We start from the raw sequence: 21595 nt of genomic DNA, 5'->3' as shown, positions 1-21595 counted from the left end.
TGCCTAAGACACCAGTGTTAATGAGTGTCCACTTCCATTCTGGGGGTCTGTGAGAGAACAGGAAAGAGGGACTAATATTATATTAATATAATATTAATATACTTTCACTCTCTCCTATCTGTGTGCAGAGTTGTGGCCACTCCCTCAATCTCATAGAAGAAGTCTACAACTTCCATTTAAGAGTGAGCCTTTCCCCCCCCGCTCCTTCTCTTCCTCCTCCTCCTCCCGAGCTCGTGGACCTCCTGTAGCCTGTGAACGGCACTCGGGAGCTAGTCAGACCTGTTTTGGACCCACTGGACTTTTTTATTTTTGTTTTAATGTTATAATATTATCATTATCATCATCATCATCATCTTGTTGCCCACTTCACAATTTAATTCTCTGCATTGGCAGGTAAGGAGTCAAGTTTGCAAAAAAAGAGAAATTCTACAGTTAAGATTATATAGGATAGGTAAAATATTTTTTTATATTTTTAATTCAATTTAAAAATATTCATTAGTCTGAACAAATTTAGAAAAAAAAAGTAGGCCTACCTTCTCGGTAACAAAATTATAACAGTGAAGTGAATTTAATTATAATTTTCATATACGGTGTATTTAAACTGTTTGATTTAGGATGTAATTTAATTGTTGAATATTAATATAATTTCAGAACATGTCATTTCGAAATTATTTTTTATGCAAGTGTGGGTTGCAATTAGCGTTTTATATGCACACAAAAATAAATGTATTACCGTTTTTTTATTCAATTCGAAATGGTCTCCTTTTCACACACAGTATTTGTACTGAATGCATTTTTCAATGGATTATAATATTTCTTCCCACACTGAGAGAATGGAGGGAGGGAGTAAAAAGGAATGTACAGTAATGTCTGGAGAGAGTGTGTGAGAGCTTAGTGTTTTTAAGCAGATTAATATTGCTCTGATTCAGTCTTTGCTCTCAATTACAATATAGGTTGGTCTGTCTGTCTCTATATCCATCTATTCAAGCTGCGAATCCATTTGATATGTTCTAATTAGTAAACATCTCATTATTATTCCTTAAAAATTGAGTAAAATAAAATTCTTAACCACTGATTTAACAACAAAATTTGACAAAGTTAAAAAATAATTCAATATTAATGTTTGGTTTTTGAAGAAAGACTTTCTTGTCAATGTCATCTGCTTTTGAATCTGTCAGTACATCCAATCCCCTGAGACTCGCAGAGGACGGCCCACCTTACATCTCTAAACTGTGGCTAGGCCGGATGTGAATAGGAGTAGAAACCGAAATAACACTCTACGGCAGATTACAGTACATGTTTCTGCAGGCTGTCTTAACACACTTCACAGTAAGCACTTTGTATTGACTACTGGCACAATAGAGCTTGTTTGGTTCAGCAACAGTGAGGAACGGAAATCAAACAAGTACCGGTCACTAGTCATTGGTCACAGGTCACTGATATGTCCAAGTGTCCATTAAGGCAGACCTTGAGCTTTCAACACACAATGACTCTCCTCTGTGTCTGAACTGCAGCACACGACTCTTTAAGAAAAGGGCGACCTCTAGTCAATCCAATTACCCTGGACACTCCAGATGGAAGGTTTATCGGCCCCATAACTAATTATTCCTTATTCATTATTGTTTTGGCTTCTCATTGATTAGTCGTGCCACTTTTTTGGTGGTTTGTTTTTTCTCACTGATTACAAACACTAAGATGGTTGTCTCAAAGACATAATGGCTCTCTTTTTTCTGTACAAATGCAACAAAAGGATTGGTCTTAGACAGAAATAGCCCTAAAATCTCATAGGTGTGTGAAGTGATGTCATACTCTGACTACAATATAAAAAAATAATTTTAATAAGCCTGATCTGCTGCTATAGAGAGTTTTTTCAAGAGGCAGTCTGCTAATAAAAATGGGCTTTTTTGATGTGATGTCCTGCCTTTTCTCACAATTTCCACTTGGTGGAGCTGTTTGATAAAGTCAATCTAATGAGTGGTGCTTGCTAAAACTATCACCATTGCTCATTCTGGGATTTCAGCATTGACTAGGCTCATAGAAAATTGAATTCATGGAATTATTATGTTGAATTTTATATTGTAGAGAACTGGTTAGATTTAAAGTAGGGCCGTGTTATTTTACTGAATATTTTGAATTAGGTTGTACTTATTATAGTTTCCATTTTAATTTTAGTTTAGGTTTTAGTAGCTATACTTTTATGTGATTTTTGTATTTTTTAAATTGGTTTTAAAAATACCTATTTAGCTTTAATTAATCTTTAGTTAACTTTCAGTTATTTCAACATTGCTAATTTTCGTTTAAGTTTTTAAAAGTTTTTCATTGAATTTTTATATTTTATTTTAATTTAAAAAATGTACTTTACGAAAATTATTTTTTAATAGTGTTTCGTTTTTTCTTAATACCAACAATGGAGCTTAGGGGTGTGTTTAGTTTAGGGGCTTAGTTTAAGATATCTACAACAGTACATTGTAACTATACAAATAAAGAGAAGTAAATACACGTACTATTTATTATTGTGTGATGTATCTGTTCAAGAATACACGCGAGACGGAATGTCTGTCTTTCTTTTAATCACAACTCTCTTTTTTCACATGTGCGCGGACGCGCGCCCCCGAACATTACCCGACATTCCCAGCACCAGACTACGGAATCTCTACTGTGTCAAGAATGCAAAACTTGCAAGCACACAATACATCACATTACCCCCCTTTTTAAACAAAAGTACATTCATATTCAAACTGAAGCCGGCACATGGCCAAACACATTATTGGCTCTCCAAACAACATAACCATTACTTTTTTTCAAAACGAAACATCAGAGAACAAAATAAGCATTGTATATAATACCATAACAGTTCTATACCATAGTGCTATTGCAAGGTCGTATGTTTCATCTATTACAGGTCAAAACGTTTTGGTGGTTTTCTACTTCTGGATGAGCGGCGTGGACCTTGAGCCACCCCTGTAATCCCTCCACAGTCCTCTTGAGAAGGCTCAGGAACTGCTTGTTTTCCCTCCTCTGGTGCACAAGGTTGAATCAGAGTGTCAGTCTCTTTAACAAGCTCATCCTCTACCACCCGGGGTCTCAGCTGGTCGCCATGTCTCCTGAAAGCGACATCTGTGTATCGTCCCTGAACCTTGTAAGACACTGGCCCGGTTTGCTTTACTATCACACCTGGAATCCATTTGTTCCCTCCTCCTGTGGTGTTACGGAGGTACACTGCATCTTTTGCAGAAAAAGACCTCTCCACAGCACGTTGGTCATGATAGAACTTTTGCAGGTATTGCTTCCTGCGCACCGCGGCAGTGACATCTGGATGAACAAAGTCCAAGCGAGTGCGCACATGTCTATTAAGGAAAAGATCTGCTGGCGATTGGCCTGTAGTGCAGATTGGAGTAGTGCGATACTGCATTAGGAAAAGAGAGATCTTATCTTCCAAGCCCATTGTTAAGTGTGCAAGTTTCTTTATTTCGTTTTTAAATGTCTGCACATACCTTTCAGCAAGGCCGTTGGTAGCTGGATGACCCGGCGCACTCGTTGAATGAAGAATGCCATTTAGCTGCATGAAGTTTTTGAACCCCTCAGACGTAAATTGTGTTCCATTGTCTGTGACAATTTGCTCCGGAAGTCCGTATGCCGCAAACTACCTCCTCAGTCTTGCGATGGTAGCTTGTGAGGTAAGGTTAGGCATTCTAAACACCTCCAGCCACTTCGAGTATGCATCCACAAGTATCATAAATGTCTGTCCAAGAAAAGGACCAGCAAAGTCTATGTGTAGTCTTCTCCAGCTTTGACCTGGAAATTCCCAAGGGTGTAACGGAAACTGACGTGGAGCCTTTTGTTCCATCTGGCACGGCTCACAGGCTCTGCTAACCTGCTCCAGATCGGCATCCACTTTAGGCCACCACACATACTTGCGGGCAAGAGTCTTCATCTTTACTATTCCTTGATGACCGACATGCAGTTCTTTCAGCACACTTTTTCTCAGTTTATCAGGTATTATCACCCTGGTGCCCCAGAGCACGCATCCTCTCTCTGCAGACAATTCATATCGGCGGGAGTGGTAAACTTTCAAATTTTCATCCACATCCATCGGCCAACCCTCCATTATATACTTCAGGACTTTGGATAACACCTTGTCTCTGCGTGTTACACGAGCCACCTGATCTGCATTCAAGGGAGCTTGTTCGAAGTGTTCAGCTATTAGTGCATGAATATTTTCTGACAAGGCAGCTGTGCCCACATCAGTCGTTTCCGGCAGGGGAATACGAGAAAGGCCGCCTGCATTACTTTGTTTCTCTGAGGGACAGTATTCAATATGGTAGTCATACGCTGAAAGAATGATTGCCCATCTTTGAATCCTGGCCGCTGCCATGGTGGGTAGACTTTTATGCTCTCCGAACAAAGTCAACAAAGGTTTATGATCAGTTACCATCTTGAATTTCCTTCCCCACAAATATTGGTGAAATTTTTTTACCCCGAAGACGAGCGCCAACCCCTCTTTTTCAATTTGTGAATACTTTTTCTCTGCAGGTGCCAGAGTTCGTGAGGCATAAGCCACAGGACGTTCCTCTCCAGTGGGCATGGTGTGTTGCAAAAGAGCTCCAATCCCATATGCTGAAGAATCGCAAGCTAAGGTGAGTGGTAGACTTGGATCATAATGTACCAGAACCCTTTCGTTCGTCAGCAAGTCTTTACATTTCTCGAAAGCTCTTTGCTCTGACTGCTTCCATTCCCATAGTACATTATCTCTCAACAATCTGTAGAGGGGAGCTGCCACTGTACTTTGGTTGGGCAGAAAACGTCCATAATAGTTGACCAAACCCAGAAATGCTCTCAGCTCCTTCACACAGGTGGGTGCTGGTGCATCCCGGATTGCAGCAACTTTGTCTGGAGATGGATGAAGGCCCTGACTGTCTAGCACAAATCCTAGATATTCAATTTGCTTTTTCCCAAACTCACATTTGGACTTTTTCACTCTCAAGCCATTCTCCTGGAGTCTTTGCAGCACTGCCTGTAGCCTCTGCAGATGTTCATGTTCTGTCCTTCCAGTGACCAGTAGGTCATCAAGGTAAACGACGACATCCAGATCTTTCATGATGTTCTCCATAATTCTTTGAAAGATTGAGGGTGCTGAACTGACACCAAATGGTAGTCTATTGTAGACAAATAATCCTCTGTGTGTGTTGATGGTTAGCAGCTGTTTGGACTCATCATCAAGAAGAACCTGCTGGTATGCTGAAGCCAGGTCAACCTTAGAAAACACAGTTCCTCCAGTCAGTGTAGCCATCAACTCCTCAATCCGAGGTAGTGGGTAAGTCTCTGTAGTAGCTGCTTGATTCACAGTTAACTTATAATCTCCACACAGTCTTATCGTTTTGTCCTTTTTTTACCACTGGCACAATGGGTGCTGCCCATTCACTGTGTTTTACTGGCGTGATTATTCCAGCCTTCTCCAGTCTGTCCAGTTCTGCGTCAACTTGAGCTTTCATGGAAAAAGGCAGTGGGCGTGATTTACAAAAACGTGGGGAAATTTCAGGATTCACCAATATCTTTGCCTTAAGCCCACGGAGTGTGCCTACTTCATCTTTGAACACTTCTGAGCACGAATCTAGCACCTCTTCCAGGGACTTTACTTGATCCACTTGACTGACATGTTTAATTTTTTTCCAGTTCAAGGTGAGCTTTTGAAGCCAATTTCTGCCACACAGAGCTGGCCCCTCCCCTCTTACTACTATGACGGGTAACAATTTACATTGTTTTTCATAGCTCACATTAGCTTGAAACTGTCCCAATACAGGCATAATCTCCCCTGTGTACGTTTTAAGCTTGACTCCGGCGACCTCTAGTGGCTCTTTTGAGAACGCAGCTTGGAATAATTCCTCAGATATGATACTCACGGCCGCGCCGGTATCAATTTCCATCATAATTTCTTTGCCATTTACTTTAAATGTCTCTATGAATGACTTTTTTGCGTTCTCATCACTTAGTAGGGAAAACATGGGCAACTCAGCTTCCTCTACCCCCACATACTTAGTGTTTTTCTCCACATAACGTTTACTTGTCCCAGCTTCCATTTTTCCTCTGCAAGCTCGTTTGATGTGGCCCGTTTTCCCGCAATTATGGCATTTTGCATCCTTGAAATAACATACCTGAGGGCTGTGATCTTTGCCATGACATCTATAGCACTTTTTCCCTCTCTGATCGGAGTGTTGCTCTGTTCGCGCCCGCGCATCCACTTTATGTACTACTGCCGAGCGCGATTCAAGCCCTCTCAGCTGCTGCGTGTCCTTCTCCGCCGTCTCCATACTCAGTGCGATCTCAAAAGCACGTGCAAACGTCAGATTAGATTCTGACAACAGTAGCCGTTGGCAGGCTTCGTTGCGGATTCCACTTACGAAACGGTCACGCAATGCCTCGTCCAGCGTTGCTCCGAACTCACAACCCACGAGCACTGTTTCAGCTCCGCTGCATATTCCGTCACCGTCTCGTCAGCTCTTTGATTGTAATGATTAAATCGGAATCTTTCCGATATCAGCAACGGCTTTGGCTCAAAATGATTCTTTAAAGTGTCCACAATGTCTTTGTAAGACTTATCCTTTGGCTTCTCTGGTTGTACCAAGGTCCTTAGTAACCCGTATGTAGTTGCTCCCATCACACTCAACAGGGTCGCAACCTGTTTCTCCTGGTGTATGTCGTTCGCCTCGAAGAACTGCTCAAGCCGTTCAATATAAGCCGACCAAAACTCTGCTTTCGGAACAAACTCGCTTATATTTCCAATAAGCGCCATAATGTGAACAAAACTTTATCCTCGTCGCCAATTTTTCTGTGATGTATCTGTTCAAGAATACACGCGAGATGGAATGTCTGTCTTTCTTTTAATCACAACTCTCTTTTTTCACATGTGCGCGGACGCGCGCCCCCGAACATTACCCGACATTCCCAGCACCAGACTACGGAATCTCTACTGTGTCAAGAATGCAAAACTTGCAAGCACACAATACATCACAATTGATATAAAGACGTGTTTTATCTCTCCAGCCATTTCTATATGATAATAATATTAAACCATTTGTCTGTGATGCATTTTTGCCATTCATAGTCCATTCTCAATAAGAGAGAAAGAGAAAGATCTCTCTCACGCGGAGCCACAGCGCGCACAACATGACAGCCTTCTTCTGTGACGATGGAGGACAGAACTAAACATCAGATTCAAAAGTATGGTTACACTTTAGATCTGTGATATTAATCTAATTTCATTTTAGATTTAGGCATCTAATGATTATAAAAAAAGAAGTTTGAGGTAAAACCTATTTTTTACAGTTTATGGGTAAAACCACACATCTTTCACTGCTCACCTCTCCTGTGGCCTCCCACAAGGATCGGTCTCGGCGCCCTCCCTTTCCTCGCTGTAACTTACATGCTACCATTGGGTTCTATTTTAAGAAGACATGGTGTTTCCTTCCATTTTTATGCTGACGACACCCACATATATATACCTATCAAGAGAAATGATCCGTCTGCATTATATTTTATTATGCTTAGATGAGGTTAAATCTTGGCTTGCTCAACTTTTTGTCTTCAAATGAAGACAGAACTGTGCACTGTAATTTCTCAAAAACTCAAAATCAGCACAATACGTGCTTGTTGTAAAATGGAAGCAGTCTAATAAACCTGCTGACGATTATGCCATTAATGCGAATCAAACAACAAAAGGCAAAGAGAAAATCACTCACAGCTCTTGAATGAATAACTAGCTTTAAAAATAATTAATATAGTGTTATTTAACATTTACATTTAAGTGACTTACTGTGCGTTCACACCGCTGCCGGCGAGAGCATCAAAGTGGCCGGAAGTCATTAATTTTCAATGTGAGCCGGTGGCGAGCTCCAGCAAGGGTGGCGTGGCTAGGAGAGTTGAAGTCAAGCTGCGTTCACACTACAAGTGACAAAGCGACATGATACCATTCATTTCAATGGAGACCGAGTAATTTCCGGCGACAGTGACCGTTGGCGACTGGATGGGGGCGTGCCCGGTGACGCGACAAAGTTGAGTTCATAGACTGTAAAAAAATATGGATGTAGTGTCCATGAGGTCACCCGTAGGTTTCTGAAGAGCGTTGAAGCCTAAAGTGGGCAGAGTTGGCGTCGCCATCTTGGCAGCACGTCACTCCCGGATAAACGAAAAAGGGCAAAAAGGCGGGTGGAGGGTGGAGTTGAGGTGCCTGGATGCTGAAACTACGCCCACCTAGCTCGATGTGATCGAGTTTGCTCAGGCTAAGGAGCTAATGTGCTACTGGCCTTGCGCTAAAGTGACAGTTGATTTGAAGAAGTAGGCCGAAAGCCAATAGTTTCTAATAGTAGAATAGTTTCTAATAGTAGCCAATAGTAAAGCCAATAAATTCTGATAGATATTACCTAAGAAGTTCCAGTAATGCACTAGAAATCCGCGCTCATTTAAGGGACGGAGAGAAAGCACTGCACCTGCAGGATTTCATCTGACGGTACTTTTTATTTAACACTTAAAAGTTAAATAAACATATTATAGTCTATCTGTTCCGTAAGAACAACGGTACCGCAGAACGAGTGTGGCCTCTATATCTTAGACGTTTTTAAATCTGAACTCCAAAAAGCAACGAAATTGTTAGACATCCATGAGTGCATGTTCACAGAGGAAAACAACTGAAAAACAGCCCTGGTTGTTCTCTCGATTATCGACAACGACGGAATCCAACGGCGTGGGTGAAGGTATAAGGCGTGTATTAAATTTTATGAAATAATCTCGAAAAAGTATAAACACGGCAGAGAAGGCAAGTTCAGCAGCTGGAATCAGCTGAGGAGAGAGCAGACAAACGGCTAGACATCAGCGGCAATCCACCTGTCACTAAAGTGGCCACGCCCTTGATTATGCAGCATTTTAAGGCTTAATATAATTTAAACGGATGAGTTATAAAAAAAATTCAACCCCCTCACAGTTGTCATGAAGGGCAAAATTAGCTGTATAGACCAAAACAACTTTAGACACCAAGCTGTAAACATATTTTTTTCTGCTGTAAATTTGGGCGTTTTAACATGGGGGAGATACAGATTTGACTCACTTTTGCTGCCAGCCTCAAGCGGCCAGTCGATGAATTGCAGTTTAATTCACTTCTGTGTTGGTTTCAAGAGAGAGAGACACGGAGGTTGCCGCTTGGTTTAGATCTGTTTAACTTTATGTAAATGAAGAGCGACTTTCGGGAGCTACAACCAATAGTCTTCAGTGCCAAGTCCGACCGAGGCAAGAAGAATGAGAAGCTCATTTTAGCAGTCAGAAACTGTCCTATAATGTATGATATGTCTCCGTGTACATATGGTGGTACACACCGTTTTGACTCCGAGCCTGAATGCTTTCATGAACCCAGATAGACCGGCATTTACCCGTTTGCTGCAGTTAAATAGCCACAGCGGCAAAGAGCACTCGCTGTTTCATGTTCATCTTTAATATTATGCATTTTATGTACTGATTCCATTTAAATTTAGACTTTTCCTTCCACAATGTTTGTTTGTAGCGGCAAGAAAACAGATTGTTCTACAACATGGAGTAACATCCGTGAATGTCTCTCACAAATATTACTAGGCAACCAGTAGTGGGAACGCCTACTAGTGACCAAACCGCCAGCCACTGGCGACATGCAGCGACAATGTCACTTGTAGTGTGAACGCAGCTTCAGGTAAACTTTATGGTAATAAGCTATGATGCAGTTAGGCTGCAACCAATTGGAATGTAGAAGTCCTCCGCTTGAGAGGATTCCAGAGAACGCAGTCCTGTAAACTTTGGTTCCGACCACATTAGTTCCCAAGCAAAATAGAGGAGAGGTTGATCATGTGAATTTGATAAGAAGGCTTCCAACACTACAGGCAACATTTTCGCGCTAGAATGCTTGTTTTTCAGCGGGAATGCAAATTAGACTAGCACTTAACCATGAACACAAAAGCCACACCACACAAATGGCTTTTAATTTGATCATTCAGTTAGCAAACATGTCACTGTAATTAAGCTCTTTCCATCAATAAATTTCTTACTTTTACATTTAAAAGTTTTCATGAGGTTAACTTATACCCTACTTGTGGTGAGTCTGCACAAATAACGATCAACATGCTTGTTTGCTTTGCTGCCTCTTTAAATAAAGTTTAAAAAAAGACCAAGCCTTCCATCTACGTCAGAGCGCCCACGAATCTTTCAATGGCGTTGTTGGTAGGGTGGCGAGAGCGAATTTTGGCGTTCTTGCCGGCGGTGGTGTGAACGCACAGTGAGACTTTAAAATCGCACAAGGACCTGTAGGGCTATAAAATGTGACCATACACTTTAACGCTTACAATAGTGTTTGTGTCATTCACCCTGTGCATTAATACATATTATTCCATATATCTAACGTGTCTTGGTAATCACAATGAGTCCTGATGGGGAAACAAATTTAAATTTTATTTGCGTGTTAATGCTATATTCATGAGATTTCCACGACGCATGCGCGAGAACTGAGAAGAGGACGTTCTTCTTCTAATACTTCTTGTTCAGTTCTCGCGCATGCGTCGTGGAAATCTCTTGAACTCTTGTCTCAGGCCCACAAGGAAGAAAAGGAGTAGTCGAATAAAGTCGTTATTTATGGGTTTTTTTTCGGAAAAAAAGTATTCTCGTCGCTTGATAAACTTATAGTTGAGCCACTGTAGGCACATGGAATATTTAAACATGTTCTTTAATGACTTTCTGGGCCGTCAAGTTTCATTCCCTCTGGCAGCCTATGTAGCAGTGATCCACCTCTCAGATTTAATCAAAAATATCTTCATTTGTGTTTCGAAGATGAACGAAGGTCTTACGGGGTTGGTACAGCATGGGGGTGAGTAATTAATGACTTAATTTTCATTTTTGGGTGAACTAACCCTTTAATCTGAATTCTGTTAAAGGGATAGTTCACCCCTAAATTAAAATTCAAACATCATTTACTGATTCTAATTTTACATTTAAAGAAAGTCATTGAGGTAACAAACAACACTGGATCCCATTGACTTCATTATATGGGGGGAAAAAAGAATGGAGAAATGTTTCATATGATAACATTCAAATGTTAACAGAAATGCACTTATTTTGGGTGAACTGTCCCTTTAATTTAATTGTAAGGGCTCAAATTTATTTATGGATTCAAGTCATGTAAGAAAGATAAATTTAGGCCAGTGTTGGCGAAAGTTACTTTTAAAGGTAGGCCTAATGCATTATAATATACAGGTCCTTCTCAAAAAATTAGCATATTGTGATAAAGTTCATTATTTTCCCTAATGTGATGATAAAAATTAAACTTTCATATATTTTAGATATATTGCACACCAACTGAAATATTTCAGGTCTTTTATTGTTTTAATACTGATGATTTTGGCATACAGCTCATGAAAACCCAAAATTCTCAAAAAATTAGCATATTTCATCCGACCAATACATTTTTTTTGTATTAAAAGTGTTTTTAATACAAAAAAGTCAACCTTCAAATAATTATGTTCAGTTATGCACTCAATACTTGGTCAGGAATCCTTTTGCAGAAATGACTGCTTCAATGCGGCGTGGCATGGAGGCAATCAGCCTGTGGCACTGCTGAGGTGTTATGGAGGCCCAGGATGCTTCGATAGCGGCCTTAAGCTCATCCAGAGTGTTGTGTCTTGCTTCTCTCAACTTTCTCTTCACAATATCCCACAAATTCTCTATGGGGTTCAGGTCAGGAGAGTTGGCAGGCCAATTGAGCACAGTAATACCATGGTCAGTAAACCATTTACCAGTGGTTTTGGCACTGTGAGCAGGTGCCAGGTCGTGCTGAAAAATGAAATCCTCATCTCCATAAAGCTTTTCAGCAGATGGAAGCATGAAGTGCTCCAAAATCTCCTGATAGCTAGCTGCATTGACCCTGCCCTTGATAAAACACAGTGGACCAACACCAGAAGCTGACATGGCACCCCAGACCATCACTGACTGTGGGTACTTGACACTGGACTTCAGGCATTTTGGCATTTCCTTCTCCCCAGTCTTGCTCCAGACTCTGGCACCTTGATTTCCGAATGACATGCAAAATTTGCTTTCATCCGAAACAAGTACTTTGGACCACTGAGCAACAGTCCAGTGCTGCTTCTCTGTAGCCCAGGTCAGGCGCCTCTGCCGCTGTTTCTGGTTCAAAAGTGGCTTGACCTGGGGAATGCAGCAACTGTAGCCCATTTCCTGCACACGCCTGTGCATGGTGGCTCTGGATGTTTCTATTCCAGACTCAGTCCACTGCTTCTGGAGGTCCCCCAAGGTCTGGAATCGGTCCTTCTCCACAATCTTCCTCAGGGTCCGGTCACCTCTTCTCGTTGTGCAGCGTTTTTTGCCACACTTTTTCCTTCCCACAGACTTCCCACTGAGGTGCATTGATACAGCACTCTGGGAACAGCTTATTTGTTCAGAAATTTCTTTCTGTGTCTTACCCATGATTGCGGTTTTGATTAATGAAACAGGCTGGGAGTTTTTAAAAGCCTCAGGAATCTTTTGCAGGTGTTTAGAGTTAATTAGTTGATTCAGCTGATTATGTTAATAGCTCGTTTAGAGACCCTTTTCATGATATGCTAATTTTTTAAGATAGGAATTTTGGGTTTTCATGAGCTGTATGCAAAAATCATCACTATTAAAACAATAAAAGACCTGGAATATTTCAGTTGTTGTGCAATGAATCTAAAATATATGAAAGTTTAATTTTTATCATTACATTATGGAAAATAATGAACTTCATCACAATATGCTAATTTTTTGAGAAGGACCTGTATACAACAAAAAGGTATTTTGTTGTATAGTTAAAAGTATTGTGTTATCTTACCAGTTACTTGAAAAAAGTAATTTGATTACATAACTCACATTACTTGAAATGCGTTACCCACACAACACTTTCATAGTAACAAGTGGGGAAACTTTGAACTTTTTTAAAGTCCAGAGTTTCCAATTTGGGGGCGTGTCAGTGAGAAAATATGGTGGATGTAATAGACGGTATTGATGGTAATTTCGTTGAAATTAAATTTATATAATTATTTAATTTACTGTAAATCGAGCTATGTTGCATGTACAAAATACAATAGTATTGTACAATTACTATAAAATATTACAATTACATTTTCAGCACCTTCATAAATGGGAAAAGAATCAAAAACATAACTGATGCGCATCATTTATTCACCTTTTTGTAGAAGTAGACTTAAAAAATTTTAGCCTTTTTTTTTTGTTGAAGAAAAGTGACTTTACAAACTCGTAATTACGAACCAGGAGGATTTCAATGCACCCATATGTCAAAGATGATTTGGACAAACAGGCAGTTCTGCCCCAAACACATTGTTTGACAAGAAGTAAAGCACAGACAGAACAATGTTTTGATAGTGCCACAGTGTTTACACTCTTCAGGGAGATCAGTCTATTGCTTATAGTTGTCTATGCATATTAAACTGTGGTAGGAGAAAGCATTTTTAACATAAAAAACATGTCACCTTCAAGATATGTTTCTAAAGAAACCTCATGCTGGGAAAATCATTAATTTAGCGGATATCCTAATGCAAATGTGCTTTGCGAATTCATTGTAACATTGCACTTCCACTATTACGACTGTGACATTCAGCTGAACCCATTTGGCATATAAGGTCCCCAGAACCGTTAGTGAGAGCTTTTCTGTGTGAAACAGCTGCTAATCGACTCTAAAGAGGATTGGTGCTCACGTGTGGAGTCACAATACTGTAGTAACGCCATTGCAAATGTTGGGTACATGTGGGTGTGAGTTTGTACTATAGAATATGGCGATGGGGGTCTTAGTCTTAAGCTTGTGGTTGTGACACTTTTTGGATTAGACACTATGGTTTTAGATCAGCCATCACGTGAATAATTGTTAGTCAGGCATGTGATCAGATCTGGTTCTACTCTCGTGACTGCTCTCCTGCATGAATATTTTTAATAACCAGCGCTCTCAATGAAATCAGCTGATCACATCACACAACGTATCACAAAATATGCATTTCAATAGTTGCTTGTTCTCTCTCTCTTTCGGCCTTATGCAAAATATTCCATAATTTAATTATATAGAAAGTTTTAATAGTTGTTTGTTCTCTCTCTTTATCTGTTCTATTGGAAATATGCCGTAATTGTTATGTAACTATAGCAAATTTCAAATAGTACAGAAAAAAATCTCATGTGTTTACTATCTATATATACACATATGTATCGTTCAGTAAGATGTGTTTTTGTTTTTGAAAATTTCTTATACTCACTAAGACTACACTTATTTTTTTTTATCAAACATACAATAAAACAGCAATATAGTGAGAATTTGTTATTTAAATGAAGCTTTACCTTAGCAGCCATTCTTCAGTGTCACATTATCCTTAATAAATTATTCTAATATGCTGATTTCGTCCTCAAAAAACAATCAACATTGAAAACAATACTGCTGCTCAGTATTTTTGTGGGTATCGTGATGCAATTTTTTCCAGAATTCTTTGATGAATGGAAAGTTCAAAAGAATAGCATTTCATATTTATATACTTCTTTTATGATGCTTACATTGCAAAGCCATTTAAATAATAGTTATTCATGCATAGTAAGGTTCCATTTGTTAACATTGGTTAACTGCATTAGTTAACATGAACTAACAATGGAAAATACTCTTAAGCATTTTTAATGTTACTTAATGTTAATTCCAACATTTACTAATACATTATTAAAAATAAGTTTAATCTGTCTATATAATTTAAAAGACCTGAGTTAACATGAACTAGCAATAAACAATTGTATTAACTAATGTTAACAAATATGAATAAATACTGTAACGATGTATTGCATACTGTTAGTAAATGATAAGTTATGCAATAACTAATGATAACTTTTGTAATGCTGTAAATGTCTTTGCATGGAATGAAATTGAGTGTCTTGGGTAGCATTAAATTAGACTTGTATTCTAGGCCAGAGTATGGTAGGTGTCCCACTGGGTTATGTACTCCCCCTCTTTCGTTTCATTCTCATCTGGGCCTCACACACTCAGATCCAGGCACAATAAGAGAAGGCTTTACTTCACTTATAAATCCTGTATTCGGTGAGCTAACATTTCAAATCTCCTCTCCGTTGTGAAACTGCAGAGAGAGGGATTAAAGGCCTTGAAATATCCTGTCTAATCTCCCTTTTGCCCAAACTCAACACCAGGATATATCCTGGAGTCCATGGCTATTATGTCTTGTCTGGAGCACACAGGCACACACACATACCCCATCCCAGCTGTTTGCAGTGAGCTGAGGCATCGGTAGGGGCGGGTGAGTTGTCTGATTCCTCTGTAATGCTAAGCAGCTGAGGTTTGGGATTTGCCCAATGATGCGCTAGAATTGGACTGGGATTGACTCTATAGTCTGGCCTATGCTGAGCAACATTGATCTATTCTGGCATTTTGCAAAGGCCTCTACATAACTCACACACACAAACTCAGAGCCAATTGAAGAGATAAAAGGGTCTTTACCCATTTAAACTGTCATTTATTACGACAAACAGAGAATTTTACCAGATTATTAGATTACTGAAGAGGCTCCAGTAATTAGCTTGCAAAATTCTCTGGATTTCCATATTTTCTATTCATACAGGCCAAAAATATCAACACTACTGGTGTTAATAGCTCAGAACCAATCCTTTCTCTTTCCCTTCTTCTTCTTGAGACCTATATTGAATTTTGTTGTTGTTATTTAGTATATGTTTAGTATATTTAGTTGTTATTTGTTTAATATTAGTATATGAGATGTGAAATGTTTGCTTTATGACTTCAGTAAATACAGATGCCGTTGTCTGAGGAGGTTGAGAGGATAAAGTGTAATTACCGAATAAGGAATACTATCAGTGGCTAAAATTATATTGAAATATATTATTTTGAAACTACAGTATGCATGTAGTACCATATACACTCACCTAAAGGATTATTAGGAACACCTGTTCAGTTTCTCATTAATGCAATTATCTAATCAACCAATCACATAGCAGTTGCTTCAATGCATTTAGGGGTGTGGTCCTGGTCAAGACAATCTCCTGAACTCCAAAACTGAATGTCAGAATGGGAAAGAAAGGTGATTTAAGCAATTTTGAGCGTGGCATGGTTGTTGGTGCCAGACGGGCCGGTCTGAGTATTTCACAATCTGCTCAGTTACTGGGATTTTCACGCACAATCATTTCTAGGTTTTACAAAGAATGGTGTGAAAAGGGAAAAACATCCAGTATGTGGCAGTCCTGTGGGCGAAAATGCCTTGTTGATGCTAGAGGTCAGAGGAGAATGGGCCGACTGATTCAAGCTGATAGAAGAGCAACTTTGACTGAAATAACCACTCGTTACAACCGAGGTATGCAGCAAAGCATTTGTGAAGCCACAACATGCACAACCTTGAGGCGGATGGGCTACAACACCACTCATCTCCACTACAAATAGGAAAAAGAGGCTACAATTTGCAAGAGCTCACCAAAATTGGACAGTTGAAGACTGGAAAAATGTTGCCTGGTCTGATGAGTCTCGATTTCTGTTGAGACATTCAGATGGTAGAGTAAGAATTTGGCATAAACAGAATGAGAACATGGATCCATCATGCCTTGTTACCACTGTGCAGGCTGGTGTGGTGGTGTAATGGTATGGGGGATGTTTCTTGGCACACTTTAGGCCCTTAGTGCCAATTGGGTATCGTTTAAATGCCACGGCCTACCTGAGCATTGTTTCTGACCATGTCCATCCCTTTATGGCCACCATGTACCCATCCTCTGATGGCTACTTCCAGCAGGATAATGCACCATGTCACAAAGCTCGAATCATTTCAAATTGGTTTCTTGAACATGACAATGAGCTCACTGTACTAAAATGGCCCCCAGAGTCACCAGATCTCAACCCAATAGAGCATCTTTGGGATGTGGTGGAACGGGAGCTTTGTGCCCTGGATGTGCATCCCACAAATCTCCATCAACTGCAAGATGCTATCCTATCAATATGGGCCAACATTTCTAAAGAATGCTTTCAGCACCTTGTTGAATCAATGCCACATAGAATTAAGGCAGTTCTGAAGGCGAAAGGGGGTCAAACACAGTATTAGGTGAGTGTATATACCAATATATTTATATAGCCTACTTTTTATGATGCTTATATTGCAAAACCATTTGAATAATAATTATTGATGCATGCCATATACAAAACAATTTAATTTTAATGCATTTTATTTTGGAAGGAACAATAAAACATTTAGTTTTAGTACCATTTTACAATACAGTTTGATTTGTTAACATTGCTTCTTAAGCATTTCTTAATCTTAGTTAATGTCCATTTCAGTATTTACTAATACATTAAAAAAAATCAAAAGTGTTATGTTTATATTATTTAACAGACATGAGTTAACATGACCTAACAATGAACAGTTGTATTAACTAATGTTAACAAATATGAAGAAATACTGTAACTATCATTAACTAACAGTGTACAATACATTCATTAATGCATTAACTAATGTTAAATAATGAGACCTCATTGTAAAGTGTTACTGTTTTAGTTGTTTAGTTAATACTGCTATGGAACCTTTGCTCTAGGCCCAAGAGAAATGCAACTTGTCCAAATGACTGTATCCCAGTGCAAGACACTATGGACACATAAAAAAATAAATACTTTAAAATCATGACACTGTGGCACTGACTTTTGTGAGGAATGGATGCATTACATGAGCCTGTCACTGGCACAGATAAAGGTAACAAAGCAATTGTTTGATTTATTTAATTGTGCCACTGTCATTGTGCCATTGTGTTTTATAGCATGTATACCAAGGTCAGAACATTATTTGGGTTTTCAAGGCCTGGACAAGCAGGAAGATGTTGTCCTTAAACCTTTCATAACCATATCACACTATTGCCTCTGTGATTCTGCACACCACCTGATGCCCATCCACCCTGACAAGTTATGAGGTGTCAGTTAAATCATCAAGACAGCCTGCCTACAGAAAGCTGTAGGAGGACACAGTGGATCAGAAGGATGACTTGAAGTGAGAAAAAGGGCACTAATCTCATCAAAAAAAATTAATTAGTTACATATAGTATGACAACTTTAAATTACTTTTTTATATTCAATAAATACTTAAATAAAACAAAAGAAGATATTTTGGATCCATCAACTGTTGGTTACCAACATTCTTCAAAATATCTTCTTTTGTGTTCAGCAGAAGAAAGAAATTCATTCAGGTTTGGAACAACTTAAGGGTGAGTAAATGATGACAGAATTTTCATTTAAATTCTAATAAACTATCCCTTTAATGCAGTTTTTGGGCACACACTTAATTGAGAATTGATGCCATTGGTGCAATTTAGATAATGCACTTATGACTTAGAAAAGGGCTTGTCTAGTCAGAGAGAAAAAGGGCAGATGCTTGAGCACCACTTGGACTCTATCTGCGCATGTGCTTTGTTTGCAAATCTACATTTATCTTAGGATCATTTAGCTTAGACCTTGTTTGACACATTAGACCAAGATGTTTGATAGTACTGTAAAGATGACTAAACAGACCAAAAAGGAAGAATGACTTTCAGATCTGCTCAAAGACCTTTACTTCCATTTGATTTCAGCTGAGTTTTTATGGAAGAGTCATTAAAAATGGATATCAAGAATTGATTTCTAAATGTGGCTGAGATGTTATTTATGGCAGACATCATGCTCGGATTTAATAAGTTCTCTCCTTGTTTCCAGGCACAGTTTCAGCATGGTAAACCTCCTGAAAGGCAAATCCAACCAAGCCAACCACACAGAACGGTCACCCCTTCTCACATTCCCCCAAAATGACAGGTGAGACTATTTCCTAGTTGGTTTCACAGTATTTCATTTTTGATTGTTCTTTAGTTCTTGTTTTCTTTTCTGTTCAGCAGTTAACAATTCAATGAAGGTTTGTAAATAAAATAAAAAAATCCACTGTAGCTCATATTTCATAATAACATTTTTCAAGTAGTCATTTGCAAACATTATATAATGCTTTGACAAGATCAGAGATTGATTTGAATTCATTTATAATTACATACCAAACTATACTAATCAAATTGGAATGGCATTTCTGGCTATTTCAATGTTCATTAATCATCTGTTAAGTGTTACATAATTTCATATTCTTTTGCAACTTATTATATAGCATTAACCAATCATACACAGGGAATTTCCCCCTCTTTCTTCCAAAGTTGCAGATTCTAAAGATCTGTTGACTTGGCTTTAGTCAAGGAGGCTTTTGCAGAACAGCTGTATGAATGTTACCTCTATATAATTACCGACCTTGTTCTCATTCAGTAATGAGAAAAAGTGGCTTTTTGACCTTCATTTTCAACAATTACTTTATATATTACCAGGTTGAAGGCAAACAGTTCCTCACATAATTTATGGCATTTTGATATCTTGAAGGGGTCTTGACCTCTATGTACTTTTTAATTATACCAAACACTGCCTGTAGTACTCTATCTGCACTCTCAGTTGTCGGCCTCTATAATAATCGGGAATGATTCCAGCTGATTGAATTTGATACCAGACTGGAAAAATGTCACACAGTTTGCTTAACCAGTAAGGTGTTATTATTAGCCATATTATTTGCATAAGAATCCCCAATTTTCCATTTTAAATGTTTTGTATTTTTATATGCAAATCAATATTTTTATGTGGGAAGCAACTACAGTTCTTAGTTCTTCAATATTTTTGTCATTTTGCTTATTGTTCCATTCATTTCCTGTTTTCCTCAGCATGTGTCCTTGATTCAACCATGCATCCCTACCAGAACTAAACGCGCTTACTAAAGCCAGTGAATTTTATGTAACAATGTTTGAAGAGTCATAGGCATAAGGATTACACCTGTATTTAATTTTGTTGAGATGTGTAGGATAAGTCTTCTCGTTGATAATGAAAAATCAAATTGAATCATGCACATGATTTTAATGTATTCAATGTTTGTCTATGTAAGGTCAAGTCACCTTTATTTATATAGCGCTTTATACAATAAATTGTTTCAAAGCAGCTTTACAGTGATAAACAGGAAAATAATGATTCAAAAATACAAACAGTATTTAATTCTGCTGTAAAGCAGCTTTAAAAAGACCATAGTAAACAGCCATTATTCAGTTAAAATCAGTTCAGTGTCCTGAATTCAGTACCATTCAATAACTGTGTAAAGTTCATAAATTATGGAATAAGTTTAATTAATCTATAAAGCAGCTCTGTAGAAAACAGTGATGTCATCATTAAGCTCAGTTCAGTTCTCATCCAATAGTGTCAGTGCATTCAAATCAATAATATTGCCCAATATAAGTGTCCCCAGCTAAGAAAGCCAAAAGGTAAAAGTGGCCAGGAATCCAAACTCCATTGGTGAAAATAAACCTTGGGATTGAGAAAAAAACCTTAGGAGAAACCAGGCTCAGTCTCCTCTGGGATCCTTATGTCAGTCTTTCTCAACCATAGGGCCAGGGCCCAGTAGGTTTGATTTATTCCCCTATTATTTGAATGATTCCCCTAGTCTTGAAAAACATGTATATATGAGCAGGGCCGTCTTTAAGGGGGGATAAAGGGGAACGTTTTCTGGGGCCCAGCCGTTAGGGGGGGGGGGGGGGGGGGGGGGGGGGCCCATGCAGTCCAGCAATAATTATATTCATTCTAAATATAAACAGGTTACCATATTTTATTTTGAACCAAAAAAGCACCATTCATTTTTGAAAAAGTGAGAAAAAATGCATTTTATTTAATGTTGCTTGAGTAAAATGTAGCCTGTGTCATAATGAAACACCCCTCTCCTGAAAATGGTCTGAGCAGGCTATTTTTTTTTACGTAACGTCAAAAACGCCAGTACTTCGCGCCAGTTTGCGGTCAGCAGCAAAGTGACATGAACAAAATAGTTATTAGCTATTGTAGCCTACATTTAGTTGGTATGCCAGGTATGTAGTACTCGAGTACATTTCTAAGAAAAAAAAACTTTCACTTCGTTACGTTGGGTGACATTCCTCTCGTTACTTTATTTTAATGCTATACGTGTTAAATGCGTAGTTTATTCCAAGCGCGCTGTATCTTTTTTTCTGGGCATGAGCGATGCTCAATTCACAAATGAATCACTCTTTTAAGTCGATTCTGTTCAAAGACTTCATCAAACAAGTTTGCAGATCTGTCTAAATCGGTTCGCGAATCAGTTTGAATGATCTGTTCAGTTCCTGCACGCACTGAATCGTCTGAAGCGCTTTCAATTCACACTTGACTCGAAGTTGTCTAACAGGAAGATTTAAGAACATCACAAGCGTTGGATGAATCGGCCGTGGACTACAGTACAGTCAAGTGAGAGCAAATCTTCAAATGCATCATATTGTTTGCCAGCGATGAAGATCTTTATTAGTTGAACATCTTCTTATGCTGTCTGTGAATTAATGATTCCACAGGAGGATACAATCGATTTCATTTCATTCAGGAACTACATTTTAGAACCAAACAGATTATTACGCCACGATAGCACTACTACAAAGTGTGACATCACCTGTTTTTTGGACATATTAAATGTATTAATTAGTGTAC

The 21595-nt window shown here is 38.8% G+C and overlaps 1 protein-coding gene across 1 annotated transcript in view; it reads left to right on the top strand.

Annotated features, from left to right (window-relative positions):
• The first annotated feature begins 266 nt into the window (after positions 1-266).
• oca2 (oculocutaneous albinism II) overlaps positions 267-21595 on the top strand; it is a 118397-nt gene continuing 97068 nt past the window's right edge. Inside the window, exons 1-2 of the mRNA XM_077198436.1 lie at positions 267-393; positions 18761-18856. Of these exons, the coding sequence (XP_077054551.1) occupies positions 18774-18856 (83 nt within the window). The 5' untranslated portion in view covers positions 267-393; positions 18761-18773. The remainder of the gene's footprint in view (positions 394-18760; positions 18857-21595) is intronic.

This window comes from Siphateles boraxobius, unplaced genomic scaffold (assembly GCF_051911475.1).
Source record: "Siphateles boraxobius isolate OS27281-9 unplaced genomic scaffold, OSU_SipBor_1 41, whole genome shotgun sequence".
Lineage (NCBI taxonomy): Eukaryota > Metazoa > Chordata > Actinopteri > Cypriniformes > Leuciscidae > Siphateles > Siphateles boraxobius.
This window is presented reverse-complemented; position numbering and strand designations above follow the sequence as displayed.